Here is a 27,663-nt window from a genome sequence, read left to right as displayed (position 1 = left end):
TCACTAAAACTGATTGAGTAAAGTCATTTAGGGGATAATAATGTGTACAGTATTTAGTGTAATGGACTTGAGCTAAAATGGAAACAAAATAAAGCGTCAGCTTAAAAGGAAAATGTAATGAGCTAGATACCTGCACAGAGGTGGGAAAAAACAAATAAACAGCACAAGGGCAGAGAGCCAAAGTCAGTGGTGGACATGTTCTTCCCTCTTCCTAGGAAGAAAACATAAGAGAAATGCCTAATGCTGCAATCTAATTAGAGAAGCCAGAATCAGGGTCCAGAATGCCATGAAGGGGCTCCATGCTCTCCGGAGGGAGATGCACAGAATGGCATCTTGCTGATCGGAGGGAGAAGCCAGTGCACTCACTGCATTAAAGGGAGGGTCCCTGAAGGCCTCACAGAGAAAATTTGGCTCAGAGAGTTGTTTAAATCCACAAAGATACAGCAAGCCATGGGCTCTGGTGTAGCACTAAATACTGTGAGGTCCTTGAGGTCAGGCAAAAGAGAAGCAGCGCCCTTTTCAAGGAAGTAAGATCACATAAAGGCACATTTTACCCACTCTTAATATTTTGCACAAAGTCATGTCTTCTCATTTAAAGCCTACTGGGTCACAGCAATTCAGAATTGGGATTGGTTTGGAGTTATGCTTGCATCCGAAACCACCTTATTCCTTGAAAGCTCTGGATTGGTAGAAAAGGGGCAGGACTCTCCTCTGAGAGTATGAGTCAGGCAAGTTCTGGAAACTGGGGAGCTTGATTGATCAATTTGGCTAGTGGGGAACGACCTCTGAGGACTGAACTCTAGGAAAACTCTAGCAGAGTTGGCCTCCTGCCACTCTTTGGGCCGAAGGTGTGGGTGGAAAAGAACATGGAGGTGGTTTCGGCCAAGAATACTCCAGTGAGTTTCTCAGACCAGCAGCACCAGCGTCACCCAAAAATGTGTTAGAAATGCAGGACCTGGGCCCCTCCACAGACAGTAGAATCAGAATCTTTGGGACTGGGGCCCAGGAAGTTGATTTTGAACAAAATCTTCAGGTGATCCTTGTATACATTAAGTTCTAGAACTTAACGTACTGGGTTACACATAAATTTATCACTTAAAAATCCTACTGACTACTCAAAGGTATAATAGCTGACTTTTATTATCTCTTGTTATATGCCCAACCGATCTAGACTTTTAATTTCTCATAACAACCTTATGAGGTAAGTCCTATTATTATGCTCTCACACAACCCATTTTACAGAATGAGGAAACTGAGACACAGACAGATGAACAACCTTGCCTAAAGTCTCATACCGTGTTTCCTCGAAAATAAGACCTAGCCAGACCACCAGCTCTAATGTGTCTTTTGGAGCAAAAATTAATATAAGTCTGGGTCTTATGTAATATAAGTCCGGGTCTTATCATTAGAGCTGATGGTCCGGCTAGATCTAGATCTTATTTTTGGGGAAACACGGTAGTTGGTAAATGTCAAGGCCAGGATTTGAAATTCAGTGTCTGTTTTTTGAGCCAGACTTAAAAACAAAAAAATGGAGAGGCTGTGGAGAAAAAGGAACCTTCTTACGCTGTTGGTGGGAATGCAGACTGGTGCAGCCATTATGGAAGGCAGTGTGGAGGTTCCTCAAAAAATTACGAACAGAATTGCCATATGACCCAGCAATCCCTCTCCTGGGTATCTACCCAAAAAATCTGAAAACATTTATTCATAAAGACACGTGTGCTCCAATGTTCATTGTAGCTTTGTTTATGGTGGCCAAGACATGGAAACAACCAAAATGTCCTTCGATAGATGAATGGATAAAGAAGTTGTGGTATATATACACAATGGAATACTATTCGGCGATAAGAAAAGATGATATAGGGACATTTGTGACAACATGGATGGATCTTGAGAGTGTAATGCTGAGTGAAATAAGTCAGACAGAAAAAGCAGAGAACCATGTGATTTCACTGATATGTGGTATATATACCAAAAGCAACAAAAGAACAAGACAAACAAATGGGAAACAGAAACTCATAGACACAGACAGTGGTTTGGTGGTTGCCAGAGGGTAAGGGGGGTGGGGGGTGGGGGGTGAGAGATGAGGGTAAGGGGGATCGAATATATGGTGATGGAAGGAGAACTGACTCTGGGTGATGAACACACAATGGGATTTATAGATGATGTAATACAGAATTGTACACCTGAAATCTATGTAATTTTACTAACAACTGTCACCCCAATAAATTTAATAAAATAAAATTTAAAAAAAAGTATCAGGTTTCTAAGGACAGTTCAGATAAAGCACTCTGAGAGAGAGAGAGACAGAGAGACAGAGAGAGAGAGAGAGACAGAGAGAGAGAGAGAGGTGAGACAGTTCTCTCCAGGTGAGAGAATTAAAAATGACTTCAAAAAATACTGATGCCTGATACTCACCCAAAGATTCTAATTTAATGGGTCTTGGGGTGTGTCCTAGGCTTCAGGATTGTAAAAGAATTCTCTCAGGTAATTCTAATCAGGGCAGCTAAGGCTGAAAACTACTTGCCTAGAGGAGTTTCCATTTGGAAAGTTAATCCTGGCCTTCTTAGGGGAAGTGGGGCTGTGGAGACCTACGGAGCTGAATCCTCCTGGTGAGATGAGATTGCTGGAAAGAGGGAAGAGGAGACAAGTTGGAAGGGAATGCTGAGGAAATGCCCTCAGCTAAGAAACAGCAGGGGGTAAGCGGACAACAAAGTAGCAAACAATGATCAGATGGTAGAAAACCAGGAATGTACTCTGTCATGGTCTTTGAAGGAGAAAGCTTCAAGCTAGAAAGGGGTATTGGTGTGTGTGTGGGGGGGGGGGCGGGGCGGGGGGCAACAGTTTTAAATGTTATGAAGAGGTTGCTAACCCAATACTTGTCATCTACTTTTGACATTTGGCCCCCAGGGCTGAAGAATCTGGAGTGCAGTCTTTTGCACGTGGATGTTAGAAGTAGCCTCCTCCACCCTTCCCCCCACCCCAGCAGCTCTCACCTTACCCCTGGTTTCACTTCCAGCTGTTCAGGCCACAGCAGTAGCTGCTTTAGTTAGGAAAGGCAGGCATGGGGGCTGGGCCTCGGGGGAGGTAGGGTGAGGAGGCCTGCACTGGTCTATCAACAGAGCAATTCATCATGTACTGAGCTCTGAGTGTCTGCCAGGTTTTCCTTCTTTGGGGAAAGGCTGCCTCCACCCAGCATGTGAAATCCATGTGACCACTTTCCTTAGCAAGAGCCTCATAGAGTCATCATGAGTCAAGATCATACTGACTTTCTCTTGCCTTTCCCATTCACAGAATGTGGAAATCGGATTGGGGAAAAAAACGCTTTACTCAGAGCTTCCATGGCTTTTCCTTCATCAATAAAAATCTGCTCCACACCTTAAACTTGCCAATCACTTCTTCCCCTCCACCCCCCAGCGCACATGTTATTTCACAGGCATAGGCCACTTTGTAAAGGTGCCAACTGTGTGTGTGTGACATAGCCTTGTCCCCATTAATGAAGCCTCCACATAGGAGCTCAGGACGGAGGTGCTAGGGTATAGGCAAGAGCTATAAAGAAGCAAGAACCTGGACATAGAGGAGCCACACAGTGGAGCTAAACGGCAAGGAGAGGGAGCTGTCAAGCAATCACTCAATGGGGAGGCTGCCTGCCTGGGGAGCCTCAAGGACAGGCTTGGATCAGCTCACTGAATGGGACAATGGCCTTCTCATTCTCTAGGGACAATACAACGAAATGTTTATAAGACATGCATAGACAGAACAGTCAGGGAGAAAATGGTAGCTGTTATGGGGTGAATTGTGCCCCCTGCCTCAAAATTCATACCTCAGCATGGGGCTGTATTTGGAAATACCTCTTTAAAGAGCTGATTAAGTTAAAATGAAGTCAGTGGAGTGGGCCCTAACCCAATGTGACTGGTGTCTTTATAAGACTAGGACACAGGCACACAGAGGGAGGACCTTGTGAGGACACAGAAGGAGGATGGCCATCTGCGAGCCAAGGGGAGAAGCCTCAGGAGAAACCTGCCCTGCCGGCACCTTGATCTTGGACTTCTACCCTCTAGAACTGTGAGAAATACATTTCTGCTGTTTAAGCCCTGCAGTCTGTTACAGTGGTGTGGTAGCTAGAGCAGGCTAGCACAACACCATTAAAATAAGATAGAAACAACTGGCCTCCTTTCACAAGTCTTGCAACAAAATTATTGTCATTTATATTTCTCAACTGTTTTGCCTGCCAAGGAAAGCAGAGCTAATGGTATCTTTCGATCAAGGCTCACTTCTGAGCGGCTGCTCTCTGATTTACCTTTCTACCAGTTCTTCTCTAATTCTGTTTGTTCTTTTGTGCCATTTTCTGAAATGCTTCTGGTCTAAGTTTGTTAGATGTCTTCCGTTTTTGTTGTGAGCTGACAAACTTCCCGCCTGGGAGAGCTGAATTTACATTTTTATAACTAGAGCAATTTAAGAAACCATAGCTAAAGGATATTTCATTTTTACATTCATGTGTCTTCCCCAAATTCACAAAAATCTTGAAATCATGGAAATTTAGTGTTTCTAAGTCATCAAGTTTATTTCTTTGCCTTTAAGCCAGAACCCTTTTAAACTATCCCAGGAAATGATATTTTTTCTGTTTAAAAAGTAATTCCAGAGAGGGAGATTCCACAAGTGTCTTGAGTAAGACATTACAACTTTTATTAGATGAGTCAGGTAATCCAGTGCCCAGCTCAGCAGTCCATGCCTGACTCAGCCAGGCCGGGGCTTTCTTAGGTCTCGCCTTAGAAATGATGCAATACTCGCAGTGGGAGACTATTCCAGAATCAAACAGCAAATAGGGACTAATTGTGATGAGTATTTTATATAACTGTAGTGGTGAGGGTTGTGGGTTTGGGGCAGGTAGAGGAAGCCTTTGCCAAATATATTTGTGTTATATGTATATACTGTTTCAATCGTCATCCATCATGCATTTAACATAAGTAAGAAACTGAGATAAAAGAATAAGAGAACATAGGAGAAGAAATGATATAAAGAACATAAGGTGGAATGATGAGAAAAAAAAAAAGATGAAAGCAAGAACGTTGAAGGACAGGTTGGAAAGAAGAATTACAAGAATGCTTGGCCAGAGTTGAGCAGCTGAGGACCGCTTGCTTCCGTGTAGCAGAACAGCTGTAGGGTAGACTGTCTTACAGGAGGGCTGGGGTCTCTAGAAGGTGGCTCTTACCTGTAAGAACCATGCTCTGGTCTTTTATTCATGGAACCAACATGCACAGAATGTCTGTTGGGTGCCAGAAATTGTATTAGACATACTACAGGCCAGGGCAGGCTCTATGTGAATATGTTTTTAGTAGTAGGAGGAGGAGGAACATTTTCTGTATGTTTACTATTTTACGTTATGTAGGTCAGGTTCCTTGGGAAACAGAATCTGAGATTCTGAGATCTGCCTGAGAAGCGTTCATGGAGGATGCACGCAGACCGTCTGTGAGAGGGAAGAAGGAAGTAAGGAACAGGACTGAGTGGCGGGAAAAGCCAAAAGGCAATGCAGCCACATGGAATCAGTGGGTCCATGAAGGAGCTCTGGAGCTGAGTGGGCCTCCCAAGTTGTCCTGGAGCCTGGACTTTGTACCCCAAATCAGCCAGTCATCGGCTATAGCAACCCCGGGGAGGGCCATATGCTTTGTCTAGGCAGCTCCCTTCTGCTGAGCCCAGTTCTGGGACAGAGCTCGGCTGTGCATCATCATCAGCTGACACTCCTCCCAGGAACTGGGGAATGCGTACCTCCGTGCTGGGGAGGTGGGTGGGGGATTCTGGGTACAACACCACAGAATCCACTACATTTGAGGAAACTGAGGCACAGAGAACGTAGGTAACTCACTCAAGGTCCTACAGCAAGTGAATAGCAGAGCCAGCATTCACACCTCAGGAGTCTGGCTCCAGAAGCTAAGTCTTTGATCACTAATCTCTACACTGTGTGTAAAGAAGCTACCATCATGTTGTCAGGATTGCTCAATAAAATATAGCTATCGTATTTTGGGCACTGGTGATGACTATTCCCTTCTATCAGTCCCCATCCTTTCAGCTCTCTGAGGGCTGAAACAGTAGCCTGAAGTACTTTTGTAAAATGGAAGGTTACATCTATTTCTAATCTGTTGAGTTTAAGAGTTCCACAGATTAATACATTAACCTGATTATGGAAATTGAATGTTGGCCCCGAGTATTGAAGTGGGGGCTATAATATAAATGGATTCTTGTCTTCTCACTGTTCATAGGCTGCCTTGGAGTTTGGACCCATGGAACATCCTCAAGAATCTCTCTTCCTCTGGTCCTGCTTTGCCACCCTTGAGTACCTACGTGATGAGGTCCCTGTTGTCATCGGGAAAGCTGGAGGATGATGAGGTGAGAGCTGCCTGAGGCTTGGGCACATTAAGGAAGAGGGAAGGGAAAGGTCATGACTCTGATAGTGAAGTAGGAGGTGTGTGAGCGGGGAGGGCCCCACCCAGAATCTCCCCTGGAGATCCCGGTTATGAGGCACCACCTCTAACAATGCTTCAGAAGTATGTTTATTTTTTAAAAGAGGAAAACCCAGCAAACTGTATGAACTCTGCAAGCCAAATTGTAGCAGAACGTCCTCTCTGCCCCCACACCCCAGCTTGCCTTCCCTGGGGTCAGAGACAGTCACTGCATCGATGGAGAGGAGGGGACACTGGAAGCCTGGGCCAACATGAGCATCCTGAAGATGTCCACACCCAGCTTTGGGGGATTCCCACTCGCTGCTCTCTGCTTGAGCCTGCAATCTCTACCTCTGGGACTGCCCCAGTACCAGGGGCATCCACCTGGGCAGCTATAGCAGCAAAAGCAGGGCTCCACAGTGGTCCTTCTCTAGCTGGGAAGCCAGAGCACACAGCCCGCAAAGGGAGATGTTTGAGCAATGAGGCAGGTGGGTGACCCCTGCCTGTATCCATGGTGCTCAGTGAGGACCCCCATGTCTCACTAAATCACCCTCCCTCTGTACCACCTCTATTCAAAGATGAGGTGACTAGAAGCTCAATACCCCCCTCCCATCTTCTCTTTCCTTAATCCACTGCTTATACCATCTAAGTGCTTCCCACATGTCAGATTATTTATCTCTCATGGCCACCCTGTGGTTATGAACTGTTTTTATTTCTATTTAATGGATTTGGGAATGAAAGACACAAAGACACACCTAGGTCAGGATCACAGAGCCAGTAGGAGGTGGTGGACCTGAAGTACCATCCCAGAGAGCTCATGCTTGTAATCACTAGGCAACATTGCCTCTCCCTTCCAATAGAACACTGGCTGCCTCTTCCCTGGGGTCAATTTACTCCCTCATTAGGCAAAGTCTCCCATCTCCCCTCTCCTTTTTTTACTCTCTTTAGGCACCAGGCATGAATTGGTCACCATGACCAATTCTCATGGCACTCCGTTTCACCCTACCCATCTGCCACCAATCCTATGTTTCTTCCCTTTAAATACCCTGGGATAGATTCAGGAGGCAATGAGGCATGCTCGGAATGCTGACTTCCACTAAGGTGGGCTTTGCTATTGAAAGGGGGCAAAACTGATATTCAGCCAACTAGAAAGTAAAGCTCTTTAAAGGGGAGGAATATAAATTTCCTGGAAAGCAGGATGAGGTACGGACTTCAACAAGCTTACATCAAACTTTTTTTTCAATGTTATAGCAGTTTATGAGGCCTGTATAACTTTATAAGCACAACCATTTACTAATTAATCATTTGTTAGCACTAATTCATCATGAGGAAACACAACCGTTAATCAGCCCACAAGACCTCAAGGACTAGAAATTTTAAGGCCCAGCATTTCACCTTAAGTAACATGTTTGAAATCTATCCTTAGATTGATCTTCTGAAACACATTCAACCCATCTTCACCAATTGAAAACTTTGCATCAAGTCACACTTTCAAGATGACACCTAACTGAGCTCAGAAAGGCAGTGGCCACAGGTAAGCCCCTCTCTGCTCATTTCAAGAGCCAGAAGATGTCAGAAGAAACTAATTGCTCAGGATTGCAGAAAAAGCTCAGGTCAAGTTCAGTCAACATACCAAGTCACCCAGCTTTTATTATGGGAGTACTCTGTGCCAGCCACTGTAGCAAATACAACTTAGATTCGTAGACTGTTAGGTCTGGTAAGGATGAAGGGGACAAAATTCCTGTTTTGGAGTCATTTACAATGTGATTAGAATGTTAAGACTCACGTATGGATGGAAATTAGAAAACAATACCATACATAAATAAGCAGACACTGAGAGATGGCATAAAAACTCTGAGAAAGGAAAAACAAATTGGGGCTGGAGTTGGTCAGCAAAGATTTTAAAGAGAATGTGGGATTTTGGATGGTCTATGAAGGTCACAATGGGGTGGGGAGGCACATCCTTTCACTCAAGGATGATGTGAACATGGAGACAGTAGTGACAGCAAGAAGCCTAGGAGACAAGACTGGAGAAGATACAGGCCTTCCTTGAGAAGAGACTAGTCTTCCTGGGGAGAGGGGTACCTGAAGCCTGGGTGGGCAAGCTCTTAAATCAGGAGTTTGAAATTGGTTCCATAAGGTAGGAGGGGGCCACGATAGTTTCTTGAGTTGCTGACCACTCTTCAAGCAGGCTTATGACGTTTAAAAGAAAACAAAACCAAAATCAGTGCTGTAGGAAATTAACCTGGAATCTGAGTGATGGATGGATGGATTGATAATTAAGAGATGGTCTGGTCATTCAGATATAAATTAATTAGAGCCTGTCATGAGAGGGACAGTAAGGGGTGAACCTAGCAAAAGGAAAATCGTAGGATTTGCTGACTAGCTAGGAAGCAAAAAGGGGATTAACACTAGCAAATAATAGTGTCTTTGACAAAATAAGAGTCTTTTTCCATTTTGGGAAATATGAGGGCTCTGGGGCATGCAATTGAGCTAGAATTAAGATGTAGAGAGCTGGTTTGTGGAAGTAGGTGATAAATCTATTCTTAGCCATGCTTAGTGTGAAATGTGACTCTGGAATTTGGGTTTGGTTAGGCCATTAACCTGGCTAAAGAAACCCCTCTCTTTCCATAGACCATTGTAATATAAAGCCAACAGACACACAAAGCTGAGGTTTTTACTCTATTGTTCTAGCTCCATATAAGCATTTCTTTTTGTTTGTTTGTTTTCTGTTTTGTTTTGTTTTTTTGTTTATCTGTTTGTTTCAACCCCATAAAATTCTGTGATTGAAATAAGTCACTGTCACCTTGGTACTTTCAAGCTCACGAGAGCTATGTTCAGGGCTCTGATCTTTCAGACCAAAATCAAAGGCCAGCAAATGATCAGAGAAGAAGAAGTAGAACCTCCAGGCCTTGATTTGAACTTTCTGAATTTCCCTTCGCATTTAGGAGTGTCACTTTTTCTGACATGCATAACCTCTGCTTAGGAGTATGATTCTAAAGGATTGGAATATTTTGTCCAGTTTCTGAAATCAGGTGTTTGTGTGGCACTCTACATTTCAGTTAAAAAATTTCAAATATTAATTAGCATCCCCAAAGGATGCACCATTTTTAGCTTTTAATGATAAAAATATTTGTACATGTTCCCAAAACATTGTTTAAAAATCCGGTTTCCTCCCATTCATTCATACTTCATTCATCAGAACGTAGTCACCTGGCCTAGAAGGACAGGAAGCCATCAAATCATATGATTGGTTTATAAATAGTTTAAAATCAGTATTTGCCATCTGTGATTTGTCCTTTAAGATGGGGCCTTGAGCCTATAAAAAATTGAAGTGGAATCTGAACATGGCAAAATGTATTTGCTTTTCTTAGATAAATCTGTTAGTCTCTGTGTGCTGTAAAATGGCATCATTCCTCCATTGGAAATTGCACTTCCTACGCAACATTCATCATTCTGCCTTCCTCACAGACTTCCCTAAGCAAAGTTCAAAATCCCTACTGCATTTGTAGTCAATCTCACGGTGAAACCATTAATTTAGTTCCCCACTTGGGATCATCTGAGATGAGCTCCAAGATAAGATTCTTTTAAAAAATGCATGTAACAATTAGCCAACACAAAATATAGCTATGGATAACTTCCGAATTGGGCTTCTCAGAGCAAATTGCCAAGTAAATGAGAAAGCCAAAACTCAAAAACAATGGAGAAGGAAGACAAAATAATGGAATTTTGTATTTAACAAAATTCAAAGGTGATCTATATAGAAGCACCGATATTACAGACAAATAGAGAGCTTCTGCGCTGCTCATATGGACTTACCAGGTTAAGGAGTGTCAAGTACTTCCAGCGTCCACCATTTAGAAAAATTTTGAATTTCTGTAGATCCCCTCTTTCTTGTGAGATGCAATAATTGATGAAAACATACCAGCACAAAACAAGGAAGTGGTATACGCATGTCGCAGTCCGTGTCATGGCTAGCTCTGATCAGGGAACTGTGAAATGTCTTAAGTAGCTTTCCTCTGGTGTCCTTTTGGGTCAGAGCTAAAGTCCCACAGCAGGCGGGAGAGCTGTAAAACACACTCCCCTGGGACTGAGAGTTGCAACGAAACAGTTTTGCTTCTCTCCTAGGCTCCCTTCCTGATCAACTTTGGTGATAGGATTATTGCTTGTTTTCAGATATCCAGTTTAGATAACAAGTAATCTGCAGATTTACATAAAGGCAGGGAGCAAAGCAAGAGATGCACTTTGTACTGTTTGACTGGAATGGGAGCATGGTTAAGTGACCTTATTACGAATACCAATGAACTCTGATGAAATACCATCTTGACGGTATTCTCTTTTCTTCCCTTTCCATTTGAGCAAAACAAGGAAGTCACCATAATGTCTCTTAAGAGAATGAGGAGCAGGTTGATAAACCAGGAGGGAGAGATTGTTGGCATGTTTAGGACACAGAGGGAGGTAAGTAGAAAGGGAAATTGTGTTACGATCTTGTTTCTGAGGTCCCAAAGGCCCTGTAAAATCTGAAACAACCTTTGATCCTCCAGGGAGCAGCCCCAAGGGTGTGTGTGTGGGTGTGTGTTTGCATCTATGCCATAGAGAACCAAAGGTTACCCAGGGCTGCTCCAGACACTTTATTTGCATACGTATTTCTATGCCCTGGGAGGGAAGAAGCACAGCAAGTGGTCTGTGGCCAAAGAAGCATAGGAAGAAGTGTGTGGTTGTGACCCCAACATACCTGAGTTTAGACATTGCTGGGAGAGAGTGAGGGTCTCTGCATTGCCTTGGAGAGAATGAGAATGTGTCGGCTAGGCAGAGTTTCAAGCTGGACAGAAGGGACCTGAGAGAGAGCTAAAGATGTGATACCTTGTGACATCACCAGCTTGTTTCCCGGGAAACTGATTCAGAGGGTTCTAAACAAACTCTTCAGGGAAATGCTCCCAACGCAGTTATGTAAGTTTGTAGTTGGTGCTGTCCGATGATTTAAGCAAGATTTACAAGTACTGGGGCGAAAGAACCGCAGGCTGTACATGGAATATAAAACAAAACAAACCCACCTCCTAAGAGTCGTCAGATCCCAAACCTTAGGAACTGCAGATGGAAGGAGGGCAAACCTGAACCAGCAATAAAGGGTCTGCACTGGAAACATTCCCCAAGGAGATGATGATCTGGGAAATGGGTGGGGTAAAACTCTGTACATGACCCCATGGTCTAGGTTAAACTTGCAAATAGCAAGAGCAGCCAATGCTTTTGCAGTATTTACTATATGACAAGCATTGTTCCAAATGCTTTACACATACTAACTCATTTACACGCTAAACACCACTATGAAGTGAGTACTATTAGACTCCTCATTTTCGGATGGGGAAATTGAATGCCAGGCTGCTTAAAAGAATGCATTCAAAGACTACTACTAAGGGGCAGAGTTGCAGTCTGTATTCTACCCAGTGTGCCTGCACGCAAACGAACAATGCTTGCTCTGCTCACCCTCAGACTGCCTTTGCACTTCTGCAATCCCTGCCAACACCTCTGAATTCCTCTTTCCCATCAGAACATTCTGTACCCACCAGTGTAAAAGAAGTCTGTATTTCTCCATTTTACTTTTTAACCATTCACAGAGATTTGTCTGCCTTGCTTTCTCCCACCTCAACCTACCACCAATTGATTTTATGTAATCTTCCTTACGTTCCCTCTTTTGATTCCAAATGCATAAAAAGAACTACAAACCTGCCATTCTCTGGATCATTTTCTCAATCCGTTGAGAGTTTGCTCCTAGGCATGTCCTCATTTTGTTTCAAATAAATGCATAAGATTTTTCTCCAGGTTTGGATGTTCTTACGTTGACAACTGAAACATCACTGCGCAGCACGTGATTGTTTATGTGGAGTCACATATAGAAAATATGTAATTTCTTAATTCAGTGTATTTTCTTATAAAGTTTTCTACAAAAGTATTGCTTAAAGGAAATTCTACACTGTGACCATATTCACATCATAATTTGTATCCCTGGTTGAATAACCAGATAAATTTTCATGAAGCACTTTGGCAATCGCCTCCCTGGAGTTTGGGGGAGTAGGTGGAGTGTTGGGGAACAATGACAACATCACCACTTAGTTACACAATATTACAAACTAATACATACGAAGGCTGCTATTAGCCTTCCGTTCTCCACTTGCCAAGTATTTGGAGGCCTAGTATCAGACCCAGAAGAAACGGGAGAGAATTGTTCTCTGACTTAAAAACTGACGGAGATTTAATTTTTTGAGATAGGAAATACTAAAAAGATACCAAAAGAATATTTTATGCTTGTACTCGAACATTATACAGATAACTTGATTATTAAAAGTGACATTCTTTGAAACTCTCTGCCCCCCGGGAGTTTGGGACCCCATTCTTGAATTTTGTAAATACTTACTGAACAACTACTAATTATCAGGCACTTGCTAGGTTCTGGGGATTCTCTGGAGAATAAGAAAGATCCACTCCCTGCTTTCCCGGAACTTACATTCTAGTGGGAGAGATGGACATTTAATAATAACACAACCAGGTGTTAATTTATAATTATAGTAGCTTCTGTGAAGGATGAACACAGAGGACTTATTAGAGGGTAATAGTACCAGACTTGGGGCATTCAGGGCAAGGCTGGCCCTAAGGAAGCCCTGTGTGTACAAGGCTGGTCCTCCCAACGCTCCCCACATGCTCTGATTGTCCTTTTCAGGGTTTGTTTTTTTGTTGTTGCTGTTGTTTTGTTTTGCGTGCGTGCGTGCGTGTGTGCGTGTGTGTGTGTGTGTGTGTGAGAGAGAGAGAGAGAGAGAGACAGAGACAGAGACAGAGACAGAGACAGAGACAGAGACAGAGAGAGAAAAGAGAGAGAACTTCTCTTCCTCTACCAGCTCCTAAGGTGTTGGTATTTCCCGGGGATCTGGCCCACCCACTGCCCATCTCACCTACATGCTTACCCTGGTGGTTTTGCCCTCTCTCATGGTTTCGACCACTATTTTCTAGCTTATGATGACAAATTTTATACCTCTTGTCCCGGCCCTCTCAGTCTCCATCAACCTTCAAGCACATCTTCAACTACTTGTTGGACACCTTCTGAATGAGTCACGTGCACCTCAAACTCAAAATGTCTAAAATGAACTCACTGCCTTCCCCGAAACCTGGCCTTTCTTCTCTGTTCTCTGTCTTCTGAGGATGGCCTCGTCAACCTCTTGTCTTTCTCATCTCCTCTCTCTACCTTACCCCCCAAACCCAATTAATCACCAAAGCTTGCCATGTGCATCTCCCAAATCAAGCTCCAATCAGTTCTTTTCTTTCCATCCCTTTGATAACTGTCCTAGCTCAAGTTTTCTTCATTTCTTTCCAGTGCCATGGCAACTGTCTTCTAACTGGTTTTCTTGATTCTAGTCTCATCCCCCAACTCTGTTCTTCACAAGGCCAGGGAGTGATTCTATCTGGAATGTCAATCTTACCACATCCCTCCCCAGCTGAAATCCCTTTACTGAATCAATATCACCTACCAGATAATATCCAAGTTCCATAACTTTCAATAAACTTCCCACTTCCATCTGGCGTTGGTACTTTCTCCAGCCTCATCTCTGGTCTCACACTTGATGTTCCCCCAATACCACAAATTGGCAGAGTTTTTCACCTCTGCCTGGTTATGTCCTATCCCATTGCCTTTACTCCTACTGTCTCCTCTTCCTGATGGCCTCTTCTCAACATGTGTTTGATTGATTATCTCATAACCATCCTCCAAAATGCAGCTCAGCAGGTTCCTTCCCTGAGCATCAACCAGGCCAAATTAAATAACCCTTCTGGTCCTCTTTAATACTCTGTGTATCTCTGCAAATTGCATGATGATTAATCAGTGTCTTAGTTCATTCAGTGTGTTGTAACCAAAATACTAGACTGGGTAACATATAAACAACAGAAACTCATTTCTCACAGTTCTGGAGGCTGCAGAGTCCAAGATCTAGGCACCAGCAGATTCAGTGTGTGGTGAGAGCTCCTTCTTAGACAGTTGTCTTATCACTGGATCCTCACATTTCATAAGGAGCGAGGGATCTCTCTGGGGCCTAATCCCATTCCTGGGGGCTCCACCCTCGTGATCTAATCATCTTCCAAAAGCCCCACCTCTTAATACCATCATTTTGGCAGTTAAAATTTCAACATATGAATGTTGGAGAAACAAAAACATGTAGTCTATAACAATTAGGAATTAATCTTTTTCTGTGCCATTATCTCCCAGGATTCAGAGGTGGGGTGCTTGGATTCCTAGAGCTTAGCATAGTGCTGGGCACACAGTAAGAACATAATAAATATGTGTCGAATAAATGAATATGTGAATCCCAGGTATGCTTGTCTACTGAGCCTTACTATAAAGTCTGCTCATTCATTTAAAACTTACTATGTTCAAAGTATTTCACTGCTGGGTTCTGGGGAGGAAGCAGACTCCTAAGATGAGTAAAATGTAGCCTAAGTCCTGGAGTGTAACTCAGTCAAGTGTCAGAGACAGATATGCAAACAAAAAATTACAGCACGATGGGATAAGTACTCTAATAGAGGTATGTATAACGTACTAATGGAGCCTAAATTATCCTGCACATTATTCTGTCATTCTAAATATTCAGAAGATTGAGTTAAAGATGAATGCTTTGAGTAAATCATGGGAAATTCCAGACACCACGTAAGAGAAGATAAGGATTAAAATAATATCACTGAGCGAAATAGTCAAAGCCACGAGCACAGATGACACGTTTGCCTGGTAGAGCTTATACCTCATTCCCAGGCCATTCAGAGCGATGAGGTACAGAGCAGGGGATCAAACCTGGGCTTGAGTTACTGCATGACTTTGGGCAGCCTCACTGGGGAGTTAGTTCCCTCAGTGTGAAATGGGGCTCAGGTAATCTGGAGTGCTAATTATCTTGTTTCCTAAAGCCAGGACATCTACTGGACTAAAGGAGCGATTAACCAGGGCTGGTCTCTGAAGAGCCTGGAGAGAAGCCCCAAGCCCACACAGCTACACACCCGCTCCCGTACATACCATGGAACCAGCCATAGTGGAAGAGTTGGAAGACCCTCCACAGTGATGGCTGCAGGTAGCACAGAAAAGAAAATAGAGATGGCAGAGCTCAGAATTCTTGAGGTTATGGTGAAAAGGTTTGAGGGAGTGTAGTTTTATTCGGACACAAGGGAGAGGCACCTCCAGCTGCTGGTGCTAAATGAACAACTAACCAATCAATCCCAATTATTTTAAGCTTCAAGACAAGACTTGTCAGCAGAACTTCCTTGTATTCCACTTACCCTCTTGACCTCCACAGGGCCATTGTGAGATGTCTCATTCCCTTTAAAGCTGATCTATACCACTATAGCCCTTATAAGCTCCCTTAGTTTTGCCCACCCTTTGGTGAATAGTCCCATCATTCAATTCTCATTTAAGCGGGCTCCCTATTCCTGCTGGAACTCTAATTGATGCGGCCAATCAGACTGAGCTTCTCCAGGGGTGTCTGGTACACCTCTGGGCCCTCAGCACTATTCGTTGTATCAGGTAACTAACTTCCAGATGCTCATAATGATTCGTTTGCATGGATCACTTCTGGTATTGTGATAGTCTTCCTATTTACCTGGGTGGGGGCTGGGGGGGGGTGTCTCTAACCCTTGGGTTTCCTGATCATCACCACCCTCATCACCCAGTTCTGTTTGTATTTCCCTGGAACCCCTACTGCCTCTGAACCAATATCACCCTCACTATCTTCTAAAAGCCTCTTCCCCATAAAAGGTAGGTGAGTCTAGAAATAATGAAATATGTGTGTGTTGGCCGGTTGAAGCCAAGGTGGAAGAAGACTAGGATCTTCCTTCCGGTGGACTTGGCATCCCTGGAAGCCCTAGTTCATTTGCTGTACCTGCAGCTGAGAATTGAGTTAGAATGAAGCTCACCCATTGGGTTATTTCTACCATATCTAAGAGTACTTGTCTTTCTCAGACGTCACTGTGACTGCCCTTCTTTATAAAACCGAGAACATTCATTCCGAACACTCCATCAGAAGTCTATTTGAGAACATGTGTAGGTCTTCAGCCACCAAACCAAGCCAATTCTGAAAGACATGGGAATTTCTCTCTTGAGACTATGAGAATTTTCCTGGCCCACCACTTTGCCTGTGGCACTGGGAAACCTGATTCAGAACTGTCTTACTCTTCAATCTGCGGCTTTGCTTTCACAGTGGGATGCAGTGTTCTGTGGTGATCTCAGATTCACTCAGAGGAACACAGTTCTCTGTTGATAGTTTTGAAGGTACATTTTCAGTTGGGAGGCCAAATAATGTTTCCTGTTTACAATTATTAAATTGACTCACATTGTTTGAAAAGTTTAGAGCAGGAAAGAACCATTTTATGTGAGTTGATTCATCCTTTTTATCTTTCAGGTGAGAAAATTAAACCTCAGAGAGATTAAGAGACTTGCCTAAAGCCACAGACCTATTAGTTGGGGAGCAATGACCAAAACACAGGTCTCTTAACAATCAGTCCAGTAAGTGTTCAGTGTTTCTTGAATTACTTTGTTTTGGACCCAAGTTCTAGAATTTTTCAAGTGAATTTCTCTTGCATGAATTAGTTTGCATACTTGATTATGAGAGATCTGATTAAGTTATTAAAGAGAAACTGTCTACTTAGGAACACCTTTTTTAGACCCTGTGTCAGATTTTGCATGTTTTGCAAATATCCTGTTAAGCAGAAATGTATATGTTTTCTCATAAGAAAACTCAGATATTTCATATAGATTATCTTGACTTAATCAACAAAGGTAAGAAACACATTCAATGCTTACCATACGCACATTCCAGTTTCAAGCTTTTGGGTGTCTCATGCAAATCCCTACTTTCCAGCGAAATTCACCACAAGAAGAACAGCAGTTAGGTTCTGGTTATCTTGTTTTAGCAGTCTGTAGAGACGTATGTATGGGTCATGGATATCCTTATACATGAACTGTACTCTGATTTGCTGATTTTCTATCTAACAATTTTAACATTTGCTGAAAGGGGTTTGCAGTCCCTAACAATAATTATGAATTTGTCTATTTGTCCTTTGAGCTCTAACAGGTTTTGCTTTATGTATTTGAGACTCTGCTGTTTGGTGCACATATGTCTAGGATTACTATGTCTTCCTGGCAATGGATCCTTTTATCGTTATGTAGTATCTCTAGTAAGTTTCTTTGCTCAGATGAAATCTGTTCTATCTGATATTTATATATCTATTCCTTCTTTTTTTTAAAATCAATACTTACATGGTATATATTTTTCAATCCTTTTACTGTCGATCTACCTATATTGTTGAAATTAAAGTGAGTGTCTTGTAAACTGTATAGTTAGGTTATGGGGTTTTTTTTAATGCACTGTACCAATATCTGCCTTTTAATTGGTATATTTAGATCATTTACATTTAAGGTAGTTGTTGATATGTTAGGGCTTAAGTCTTCCATTTGATTTATTTGTTTTCTCTGTTTCTTGTACTTCTGTACCTGCTTTCTTACTTTCCTGAGTGTTACACGAAGACATTCTGGGATTCCATGCTGATTTATTTATAGTGTTTTTGAGTGTATCTCTTTGTACAGTTTTGTTAGTAGTTGCCCTGTATATGACAACATACATGTGTGATTTTTTACAGTCTACTGGCATTAACATTTTACCACTTCAAATGAAACAACTTACTTACGTTTTAGCCCCTTCATATTTCCCGGTTTTAAATATCAGAGTCTCGAGCATCAGATGATGTTATAATTTTTGTTCTAATCATTAAATACGATTTATAAAATTCATGAGAAGTGTTCATATATTATATCTATTTCTATGTATTTCTATTTTTTACATTGTTCCTTTATCCTTTTCGACGCTTCAAGTTTTCTCCTTTAATCAATGTCTTTCAGTTGGAATTACTTCCTTTAGTCATTTTTTAAGGTCAAGTCTGCTAGCAACAACATTCTTTACGTTTTCCTTCAGCTGAAAATATCTTCATTTCCCCTTAGCTCCTGAACAATAGTTTTGTAAGATATAAAATTCACTGTTGACAATTGTTTTCTTCCAGCACTTCAAAAATATTGTGCAACTTCCAAATGTTCTGGCTTCCTTGGTTTTAGATGAGAAATATGCTTGTATTTGAATTTGTGTTCCCCTACGGTTAATGTGTCATTTCTCTCTGGTTGCTTTACAGACTGTTTGTCTTTAGTTTTCAGAAGTTTACTTATGATGTGTTGTGGCATGTATTTCCTTGATTTATCATATTTAGAGATTGTTCAATTTCTTAAATCTGTAGGCTTACATCTTTCACCAAATTCGAGAAATTGTCAGCCATTATTTTATTTTTTTAATATTCTTTCAATCCAACTCTTTTTCTATTCTCCTTCTGGGATTCCAATGATATGAATTTTGGATCTTTTATTATTGTCCCACAGTTCCCTGAGTCTCTGTTCATATTTTTTTCCATCTGTTTTCTCTCTGTTTTTCTAATTGAGTAAAAGTTATTGAGCTGTCCTGAAGTTCATTGAGTCTATCCTCTGTCATTTCCACTCTACTATTGAGCTCATCCAGTAAGATTTTCCTTTTAATTTCTGTTATTGTATCTTTCAGTTCTATAATTCTTTTATTCTTTTTTATAACTTCTATTTATATTTTCTATTTCTCATTTGTAATTGCTCATTGAAGCTCTTTTATAATAACTGCCTTAAAATCTTTGTCAGATAATTCTAATATCTGATTCATCTCTGCCTTGGTATTATTTGATTATCTTTTTTTCATGTAAGCTGGGTTTTTTCCTGGTTCTTTGTATCTTGGTATCTTGGCCAGTGATTTTCAGTTGTGTCCTAGATATTTCGATTATTATACTAAGAGTCTCTGAGTCCTGTTTAACGATCTTATTTTAGCAGTCAGCCACCAGGTTTTGGTTTAACACATGGGTCTCGGCCTGACTTTTGTAAGCTATGGTTCCAATAAAAGCTTAATTTTCTGAGCTTTTGTCATACTATTTTGATCTGCTTTGTTTATCTGGTGTCACTGGGGCTCCCAGTATGACAACAAAAATATCTCCAGACACTACCAAAAGTCCCCTGGGAAGAAAATCATCCCCAGTTAAGGACCATTGCTCTATAGAAACCAGAAGAATTCCATGTCCCCAATGTGGGACAGGTCATGATCCTTTAGGGACAGTGGAATGTATTCTCCCCCGAAGCCTTGTGGAAGCACTTTAGGATCCCAGTCTGTGTTTGCACACACTAACTCCTTTGGCCTGGGGAGAGGAAAAGGCTTTATTTGCCTCTTTGTACACCTGCTCACACTTGTACTCAGAGAGCATACTGATTATGGTTGCTATAATGGAACAGGGTTTGGTTTCCTGTATGACCCAGCTTAGAGATTAATCTAGCCCTTGACAAACAAGTGGTCTTTATTAAGGAATTATAGCTATCAAGTTTCAAGGTAAAATCCTCTTTGCATTACCTATATGTGCATGCATGTGTATATATTCTGCTTTAAGACATGCTGCCAAAGATAGTTATCAGATACCTTCTTTTTGCTTGTTAGTTGGTTTTCTTCTTATTTCTACATTGTTGAAATGATATCACATGACCTTTTGAAAGTTTTTGCTTTTCTGCCTGGAAACATAGGGCAGTGTTTCATAAAAGCAAGGAAAAGGTTTCTGTGCTAAAAAAAAAAAAAAAAATCCCCTTTGAAAAAAAGAAGCAGAAGCTGCATGATTGTTCATTGCAGAGTTGACTCATTTGATGAAAAGGAGTTGTTTTGGTTAATTGTTTACTCTACTACCCTCTGAATAAAACTGTCATTCTCAAACTGCATGAAAATGAAATAAACCTTTATATAACGCTTGTTTATAAAATGGCTAAAGTTAAAAGTCAAACATGTTGGTTTCCTTGGCATTTTCTATCACCAAGCAAATCTACATTAGTACATATTAATTATTCATCTGGAATTGCTTCACATTATCTGGTTGGTTGAGGTGCATCAAGGGTCCCTAAACATGCCTCACCAATCTCCTCTAGAAGATTTATGGTGTGGGGGCTACTCAAAATGATTCCAGTTTTTGTTGTTGCCTAAAATAAATCTCATGCCAATGCAAAATAAAGTCAGCCTCTCTCTCTTACCTTCAATAAATTAGATTTCTTTAAAGCTTGACCTGCTTGAGATAAGAACACTTTATAGATTGTGAGTTCCTGGAGACAGAAGAAGTGCAGCGGATTTTTAGGTGGACAGAGGAAATGTCTACTCCTGACCCTCTACTCCAGTCCCAACCCTTTGTATACTTGTCATCAAAGATGTCAAAACTTTGTCCATGGTATTCTGACTTGTCCTCTTCTATGTCTGCCTTTCAAGATTCAGAGGGAGTCATGCTGAAATGGCTTAGAAAAAGCCTGTATAACGAGTATATGAAACATAGCTACTTGCCTTGAAGGTTGTTTTCAAACCATGAGGCCTCTTTGCCAGTGAATTTACTTGAAGTGCTGGGAAACTGACTTTTTTTCTGTTCTGGGAAACAGTGATTACTCCACTGCAGTCCTAACAACAACCTCCCCCACAGTGGTAGTAACACAAAACAATTTTTATGTAGTTTTTCACTTTTTAGTGGCGTTAGTGTAAGCATCCCTATTTCCATCAGTCTGGTTTTAACTTTCAAAGTAACCAGAGGAGCTAAAAGAGAACACACTGGACCTAGAAGCCACTGGGCTAAGTGGCCAAAAAGGAAAATACAGTCGCCAGCAATACCGTTGCTTTACCATTAGTGACATTAGTATAGGGCTTCTGAGAGTAAGAGGATGATAAAAGGAAAGGTTTGCAAATTGCTGGATGATTTGAATGGCTCTCAGTTTGCTTCGTGTTATTTTGGTAAGGCTGCCAGCATGTAGTTGAATGTTGGCTTCTAAAGAAACATGGACTCCAAAGTGACATAAGGCAAAACATTTTCACACAGTGACCAAGAGTGTGGGCTCCAAGGTCAGCGTGTCCCACTTCTAGTCTGGTTTCACTTCTTCCCACCTGCGTGTCCGTAGGCAAGTTCACAAAACTCTCTGTGTCTCAGCTTCTTCAAATGTAAAATGGGGAAAAAACAGTGCCTGACACATAACATTGCTGTGCGGGTTGGATGAGACAGCACATGTGGAATGCTAAGGATAGAGCCTTTAAGATAGCAAATGCTCAGTAATCATTAGGTTTTGTGCTAGAGGAAGTACTCCAAGAATGTCTGTCCTCACAGCTACCCCCTGATCAGAATGTCCATCTGGCCCACAACAAGTATTTCACTACTAGGGAGTGTGTTTGCAGGAGCAACTTTTGCAGTGTGTCTTCAGTGAATGGCATGGTGGAGGTGTTAGACCTGTCAATGGGCTCCCCATTGCGAGTAGCCTGAATTCTTCCCAGAAAACATTTGATGGGAACAATTTTCAAACATATGACAGGTTGTCTTAAGGTCAGAATTAGCTTTTAAACTCAAAAATGTCATAACTTTTGACCTGGGGCTTTCCATTAAGACTATAATGACCCAGAATTCCCCAATGCCCTTGCTAAGTTTCTTAAGAATTGAAGAGAACAACAGAAATTGAGCTAAGGTTCAAGGTTTGTGAATTATTATCACCTCTCTCTGAGGGGGAGAGAGAAGGAGAGAAAGAGGGAGGGAGGGAGAGAGAGAGAGAGAATTGTACATGTACGTGTGTGTGCGTGTGTGTGTGTGTGTGTGTGTGTGTGTACTAGGGGTAGGTTCATGTAGGAAAGGGAGATTAGGAAAAAAGAAAGCACTCAATATTGAGTTTGTGTTTTTGTTTTGATCAAGGGGGATGCTAAGTGATAATCAGAAGTGTCTTCTAGGTAGCAGGGAGAAATATGAAAAATTTTAAGTGTGTTAGACTGAATACCAAATTATGAAGCCTCAGAAAACTGATTTTGAATGTATATCACAAATATTGTCTAGTTATAAGTATTTCCTTCTAAAGAAATCAGATAGTAAGAGTGACCGTTAGTCAGTGATGGAGGTACATGTGCAGGACCCTAATGGACCTCACGGAGACTGGGAATCCTGAGAGTTCTCTGTGTTTGAGAAGGAGAAAGCAGTCCTCAGTACTTCAGAGATCATAGAGAGGGAAGAAAAGGGAAGAAGTTGCTTGTCCCCCAGTTACCCTGTGCTTCCAATCCCTTCCACAGCCCAGCAGAGAAACAATGGGAAGCTGAGGTGTGGAGTATTCACCAGCTCCACAGAAGAGGGAGTCCCGATATTACGGCTTGAGCTCCTGAGGGGGTGCCCTAGGATACCTCTCAGTGAACCCACATTTAACACACCAGAGCAGAATATTTCAGCTTCCCATCCTGTATGGGTGTTATGGACTGAATATTTGTTCCTCTCAAAATTCACCTATGGAAACCTTAATCCCCAACTTAATGGTATTTGGATATGGAGGCTTTGGGGAGATCATTAGGTCATGAGGGTGAAGCCCTCATGATGGGATTAGTGTTCTTACATGAAGCTATAGGAGAGATTTTACTTCCTCTCTCTGCTCTTCATCATGTGCGTATGCAAATCGGGAAGCAGACCCTCACCAAACTCTGGTCTGCTGGCACCTTGATCTTGGACTTCCAGCCTCCAGACCTGTGAGAAATACATGTCTGTTGTTTAAGCTACTCAGTCTATGACATTTGTATTGCAGCAGCCTGAACTGTCTAAGACAATGGGTATACCCACTCCATCTTCCCTTCATTTGTTTAGTTGGGGAGAGACTTGTTGACAATGTGAGACAAAAAGATGGTGGATCCATTTGGCTTGGTGTGGACTGAGCTTGGGTGGATGTTAGAACAAAGCTTCTTCCACTGCCTGAGAAAAGCAGCAGGATAAGGAAGGAAAAGGAGCTTGTCCTTTGAAGAGCTAAAACTGTAATTATTAGACATTGGCCACTCAAAACTGTTATAACATATATCATCATTAATTTGATAAAACAAGTCATCCATATAAATAATAATAATAAGTGCTAATATTTATTACGCACATCAATGACCCAAGCATGGACAAAGCACTTTACACATATTCTCTTATTGTTTTCTTTCTACAACCCTCTAAAGCAAGTATTATTGCCCCATTTTTCAGTTAAGAAAGCCACATCTTCCTTAACTAGGATATGAGTGGTTAAATAATTAGTCTAAGCACACAGTGATAAATAGCAGAACTGGGACTTCAAGCCACTGTTCTTTGACTTAGAAACCTATTATATGGGGACTCTATGTGCTTTCTTTGCAAGTATTCCATAAATCTAAAATTACTCCAAAATAAAAAAAAGTTATAAAAAAAATAAAAACCATTATCTAAATTGCTCTACTATGTTATCTTTCCAAATAACTTCTCGGGGTTTTGTTTTGTGGATATGATAAATTTCCTAGAAATTTTGAAAACTAGTGTGTTATATTTTCACCCGAGGTTCCTTCTAGCATCTCTATTCCCAGAGTATTGTCTTGTATTTGTTAATGTAAAGCACTTAGAAATAGAGCTTGCCACCTGGAAAGCTCCCCATCAATGTGAGGCGTCATCCCCGTCATCTTCACCATCAGCACTGTCTTCACCAATAATCATTTGTTACATTATATTAGGTTGGTGCAAAAGTACATAATTGCAGTTTAAAAGGTTAAAAATAATTGCAAAAACTGCAATTACTTTTGTACCAACCTAATACTTTTAAAACCAGTGAACATGCTCATCTCCCCCGTTGGACTGTGAGTGACTCGAGTAGGGCCTAGAGTAGGTGCTTGGTAATATTCTATAACACAAACACAGGCCTGCCTCGGATTATTGTGCTTTGCTTTACTATGCTCCACAGATACTGCGTGTTCATCAACATTGAGGCAAGACCCTCCGCCAACAAAAAGATTAGGACTCTCTGAAGCCTTATATGATAGTCAGCATTTTTTAGCAATAAAGTATTTTTTAACTAAGGTATGTGCATTTTTAGATCTAGTGCTATTGCACATTTAACAGACTACAGTATAATTAAACATACCTTTGACATGCACTGGGAAACCAAAAGCATTCTTTCACTGGCTGTATTGCGGTGGTCGGAATGGAGCCCGCAATATCTCTGAGGTACGCCTGTAAATTCCTATGCTTACAATTAGATATTTCAGCAGTGCATCTTAAAACCTACAAGCAGTTTGTTTCTGTTGTTAATTCTCCTCTTCCCTGAGGGAAGAGGGCTGTTGCCAAAGCAGCGTCTTCTCCTTGACACTTGGTTACTTTGTAAGAGGAGAAGCCCCATTGCTCCATCCAACTGATTCTTGGGGTGGGGATGTGATCGACTATAATCCACCCGTTCCAAAGGTGGTTTTCTTCATGCACGACCTCCTGGTTCAGCTCTAACTCAACTAGATCCAGCTATCCTCTCTTCTGTGCTGTGCATCAGGGGGAAATTTCCAAATGGGAACAAAATTTGAGTGACCCTCAGGCCTATGAACACAGTTTAAAAGGGGTCAAATCCTCTTTTCTGGCTGCCATGTTAAATGTTTCTTATGGAACGTTCCCATTTCCACTAAAGGCCAACAACTGTTTATAAACTCCTGGGATCTAGGAAGGTTGAGGGCATAGTTTCAGAAGCCTGATGCATGAGGAAATGTGAACTCTGAAAAACAAAAGTTTTCACTGCGGCTTTGCTGAGCTAGCACACTCTGTGTGTTCACTGAGATAGCAGGTCCCATCACATGAGTTTGCTCAACCAAATAGTGACACTCGACTAGGGTGTTGTTTTAAAAGATGTTAGTTCTAGGTAATTACAGGAAATACCCTCTAGCTCAGCACTATCCAGCAGAATTTTCTGCAGTGTTAGAGATTTTTATATCTGCACTGTCCGCTACGGTAGCCACCAGCCACATGGCATTACTAAGCCCTTGAAATACGCTGGTGCAACTGAGGAACTGAATTCTTTTTATTCTATTTAAATTGATTGATATCTAACTAGTCCCATGTAGCTGACTAATGGCTACTATATTGGGCAGAGCAGCTCTTGGGTGACCAACTGTCCCAGTTTACCCAGGACTGAGGGCCTTCCCGGGATGCAGGACTTTCCGTGCTAAAACCAGGACAGCACCAGGCAAACTAGGACACTTGGTCACCTTAAATCAGATCCCATTGTAAAATATGCTTGGCAGTTTTAGAAGTGAGAATTGGACATGTTTCAGCTACAGTGTAGAGTAAAAGGGAGAAAAATGTAGAGACAAAAGAAGAACTGAGAGTTTTCCTTCCCAAGCAAAACACAAATACATGTTTCTCTTAAAAACAAATTAATGCATTGATGAGACCATGGTGTTGATCCTTTAACTGAAGTAGTCTATGTAAGACTGCAATAAAAATATGAATGTAGGAAACAGACACGACACTCATCCTCAAACTACCTGCAGAACTCACCAGGAACCTCTTTGACTATATTTTGAATCCCATTGGAAAGTGGAAGGCGATGGGTGAGTTCACTGAAATATCAGAACTGCCTTGAATTCCTGGTCCCACCCCAACAGGTGGTTAAGAACCCCTAGAAGTTTGTTGCCAAATATACTTCTCCGGAAAAAGTCTTCTCTACCCCAACTCTCATCTACTCACCAAGCAGAGAACCCGAAGCTCACCACTAGAGATGGATTCCACCAGGTTAAGCACTGTCCTCTATTAAAATACAGGTATCTTCTAAGAAGGCTCACATATGACCATAAATTAGTATTATATTGTAATTTTTTAATCTGTCAAATTGATCTCAACTGTCAAAGTCCTGTAGGAATGAAATAGTTAGAGCTGTGGTCTCCAAACACTTTAGATTATGCGTCCTTATAGTAAAAAATTTTGAGCTATGTCCCTAATATATGTATATTTATTGGTAATTACTGTCAATCCAAATATTTTAATAAAAAAAGTATACACACACACAGATATATATATATATATATATATATAGAGAGAGAGAGAGAGAGAGAGAGAGAGAGAGACAGAGAGACAGAGAGAGAGACAGAGAGAGAGACAGAGAGAGAGACAGAGAAAGAGAGAGACAGAGAGAGAGAGATCCACTGTTCCCTTGACTTAAACCAGCACCCATATTAAAATGTATATGTAATTCAGTAGCATCAGTTACCTGAGCCAGTGGCTCTATTAATATAAGTAATGATGTCTTGGATGTCTCTGCATCATTAAGGAGAGTTAAAAATCAATCTATTTCAGCATCCTAACATTATAACTTAGATTTTTATTTCTTGTATTTTGTTCCTCTACACATAATTCCTTCTTGTGCATTTCCTTTTCTTGTCATTGGGTCACTGGAGGATACTGATAAGGACGAGAGCTACAGTTGCTGAGATAATATGAGGATGAAGTCAAGGCCTTTGTTCTGGTTCTTTTATGAAGCAATTTATTTGCAATCTTTCTGGCAGTGGTTATCAAACTTTATCATGCATAAGAATTACTTGGGGCCCTTTTTTTAAAAAAACAATTCCTGATTCTTCCCCCAAGAGATTCTGCTTCAGTAGTTTTGGGGAAGGGTCAAGAATCAGCTTTACAATAAGACATTCTCCTACCCCCACACAAGCAGTCCAAGATTGGGCTGTGCTCATACCCCGAGGAATTTTGGAGGAGAGTGAGAGTGGATGATCACTAATGCAACCTCATATTGGGTACAACAATCTCCACTGTATTACATGGTGACCACTGCTCAGAAGCATGATTGCAAAATTGCTAGGAATGGGGGAGTGGAGGGAAGACGTATGAGGGTGTGGGTGTAGATGTGTGCAGCTGGAACACCGGGTTTCTATCTACGAAGCTAAACACTCAGAACTGGTTTTCCTCTTGTCTCTCAAAGAGGAAGCTTGTATTGAATGTATCTATTTTCAATAAACTAAACAGTCTTTTAGAAATTAACCCCTTTTAAATCTTATACCTTTAAGGTATTATTTGCCAATTCCTGTCTCATTAACAGCTGTGCCGTTTTCTCACTCAAAACCCAATTGTTGAAATGGACGTCTTTTTTCATGGTTAACAGTGAGACTTGGCTCAGGTGTGAATCTTGGTGCTAGAGTAAACTTGTTGTCGGGATACCAAAAGAACAAAAACATCATATGACATCCAACTGTACATTTTGCTATTTGCCACCAATGAGTTATATAATTGGGTGAGAGAGGTAGATTTAGAAGTTATTTCCTAGAAACCTCTTAAACCCCTACAAATAGAACCTACA

The 27,663-nt window shown here is 41.4% G+C and overlaps 1 protein-coding gene across 1 annotated transcript in view; it reads right to left on the bottom strand.

Annotated features, from left to right (window-relative positions):
• The window catches only part of ADTRP (androgen dependent TFPI regulating protein), a 59,828-nt gene extending 49,288 nt beyond the window's left edge, over nucleotides 1–10,540 (bottom strand). Inside the window, exon 1 of the mRNA XM_019743014.3 lies at nucleotides 10,254–10,540. Coding sequence (XP_019598573.3) covers nucleotides 10,254–10,406 — 153 coding nt within the window. The 5' untranslated portion in view covers nucleotides 10,407–10,540. The remainder of the gene's footprint in view (nucleotides 1–10,253) is intronic.
• Between the last annotated feature and the right edge of the window lie 17,123 nt (nucleotides 10,541–27,663).

This window comes from Rhinolophus sinicus, chromosome 14 (genome assembly GCF_057876585.1).
Source record: "Rhinolophus sinicus isolate RSI-liver-muscle chromosome 14, RSI-T2T, whole genome shotgun sequence".
NCBI classification, from domain to species: Eukaryota; Metazoa; Chordata; class Mammalia; order Chiroptera; family Rhinolophidae; genus Rhinolophus; species Rhinolophus sinicus.
Note: the sequence above shows the minus strand (reverse complement) of the source record. Positions and strands in the feature narration are given on the sequence as shown.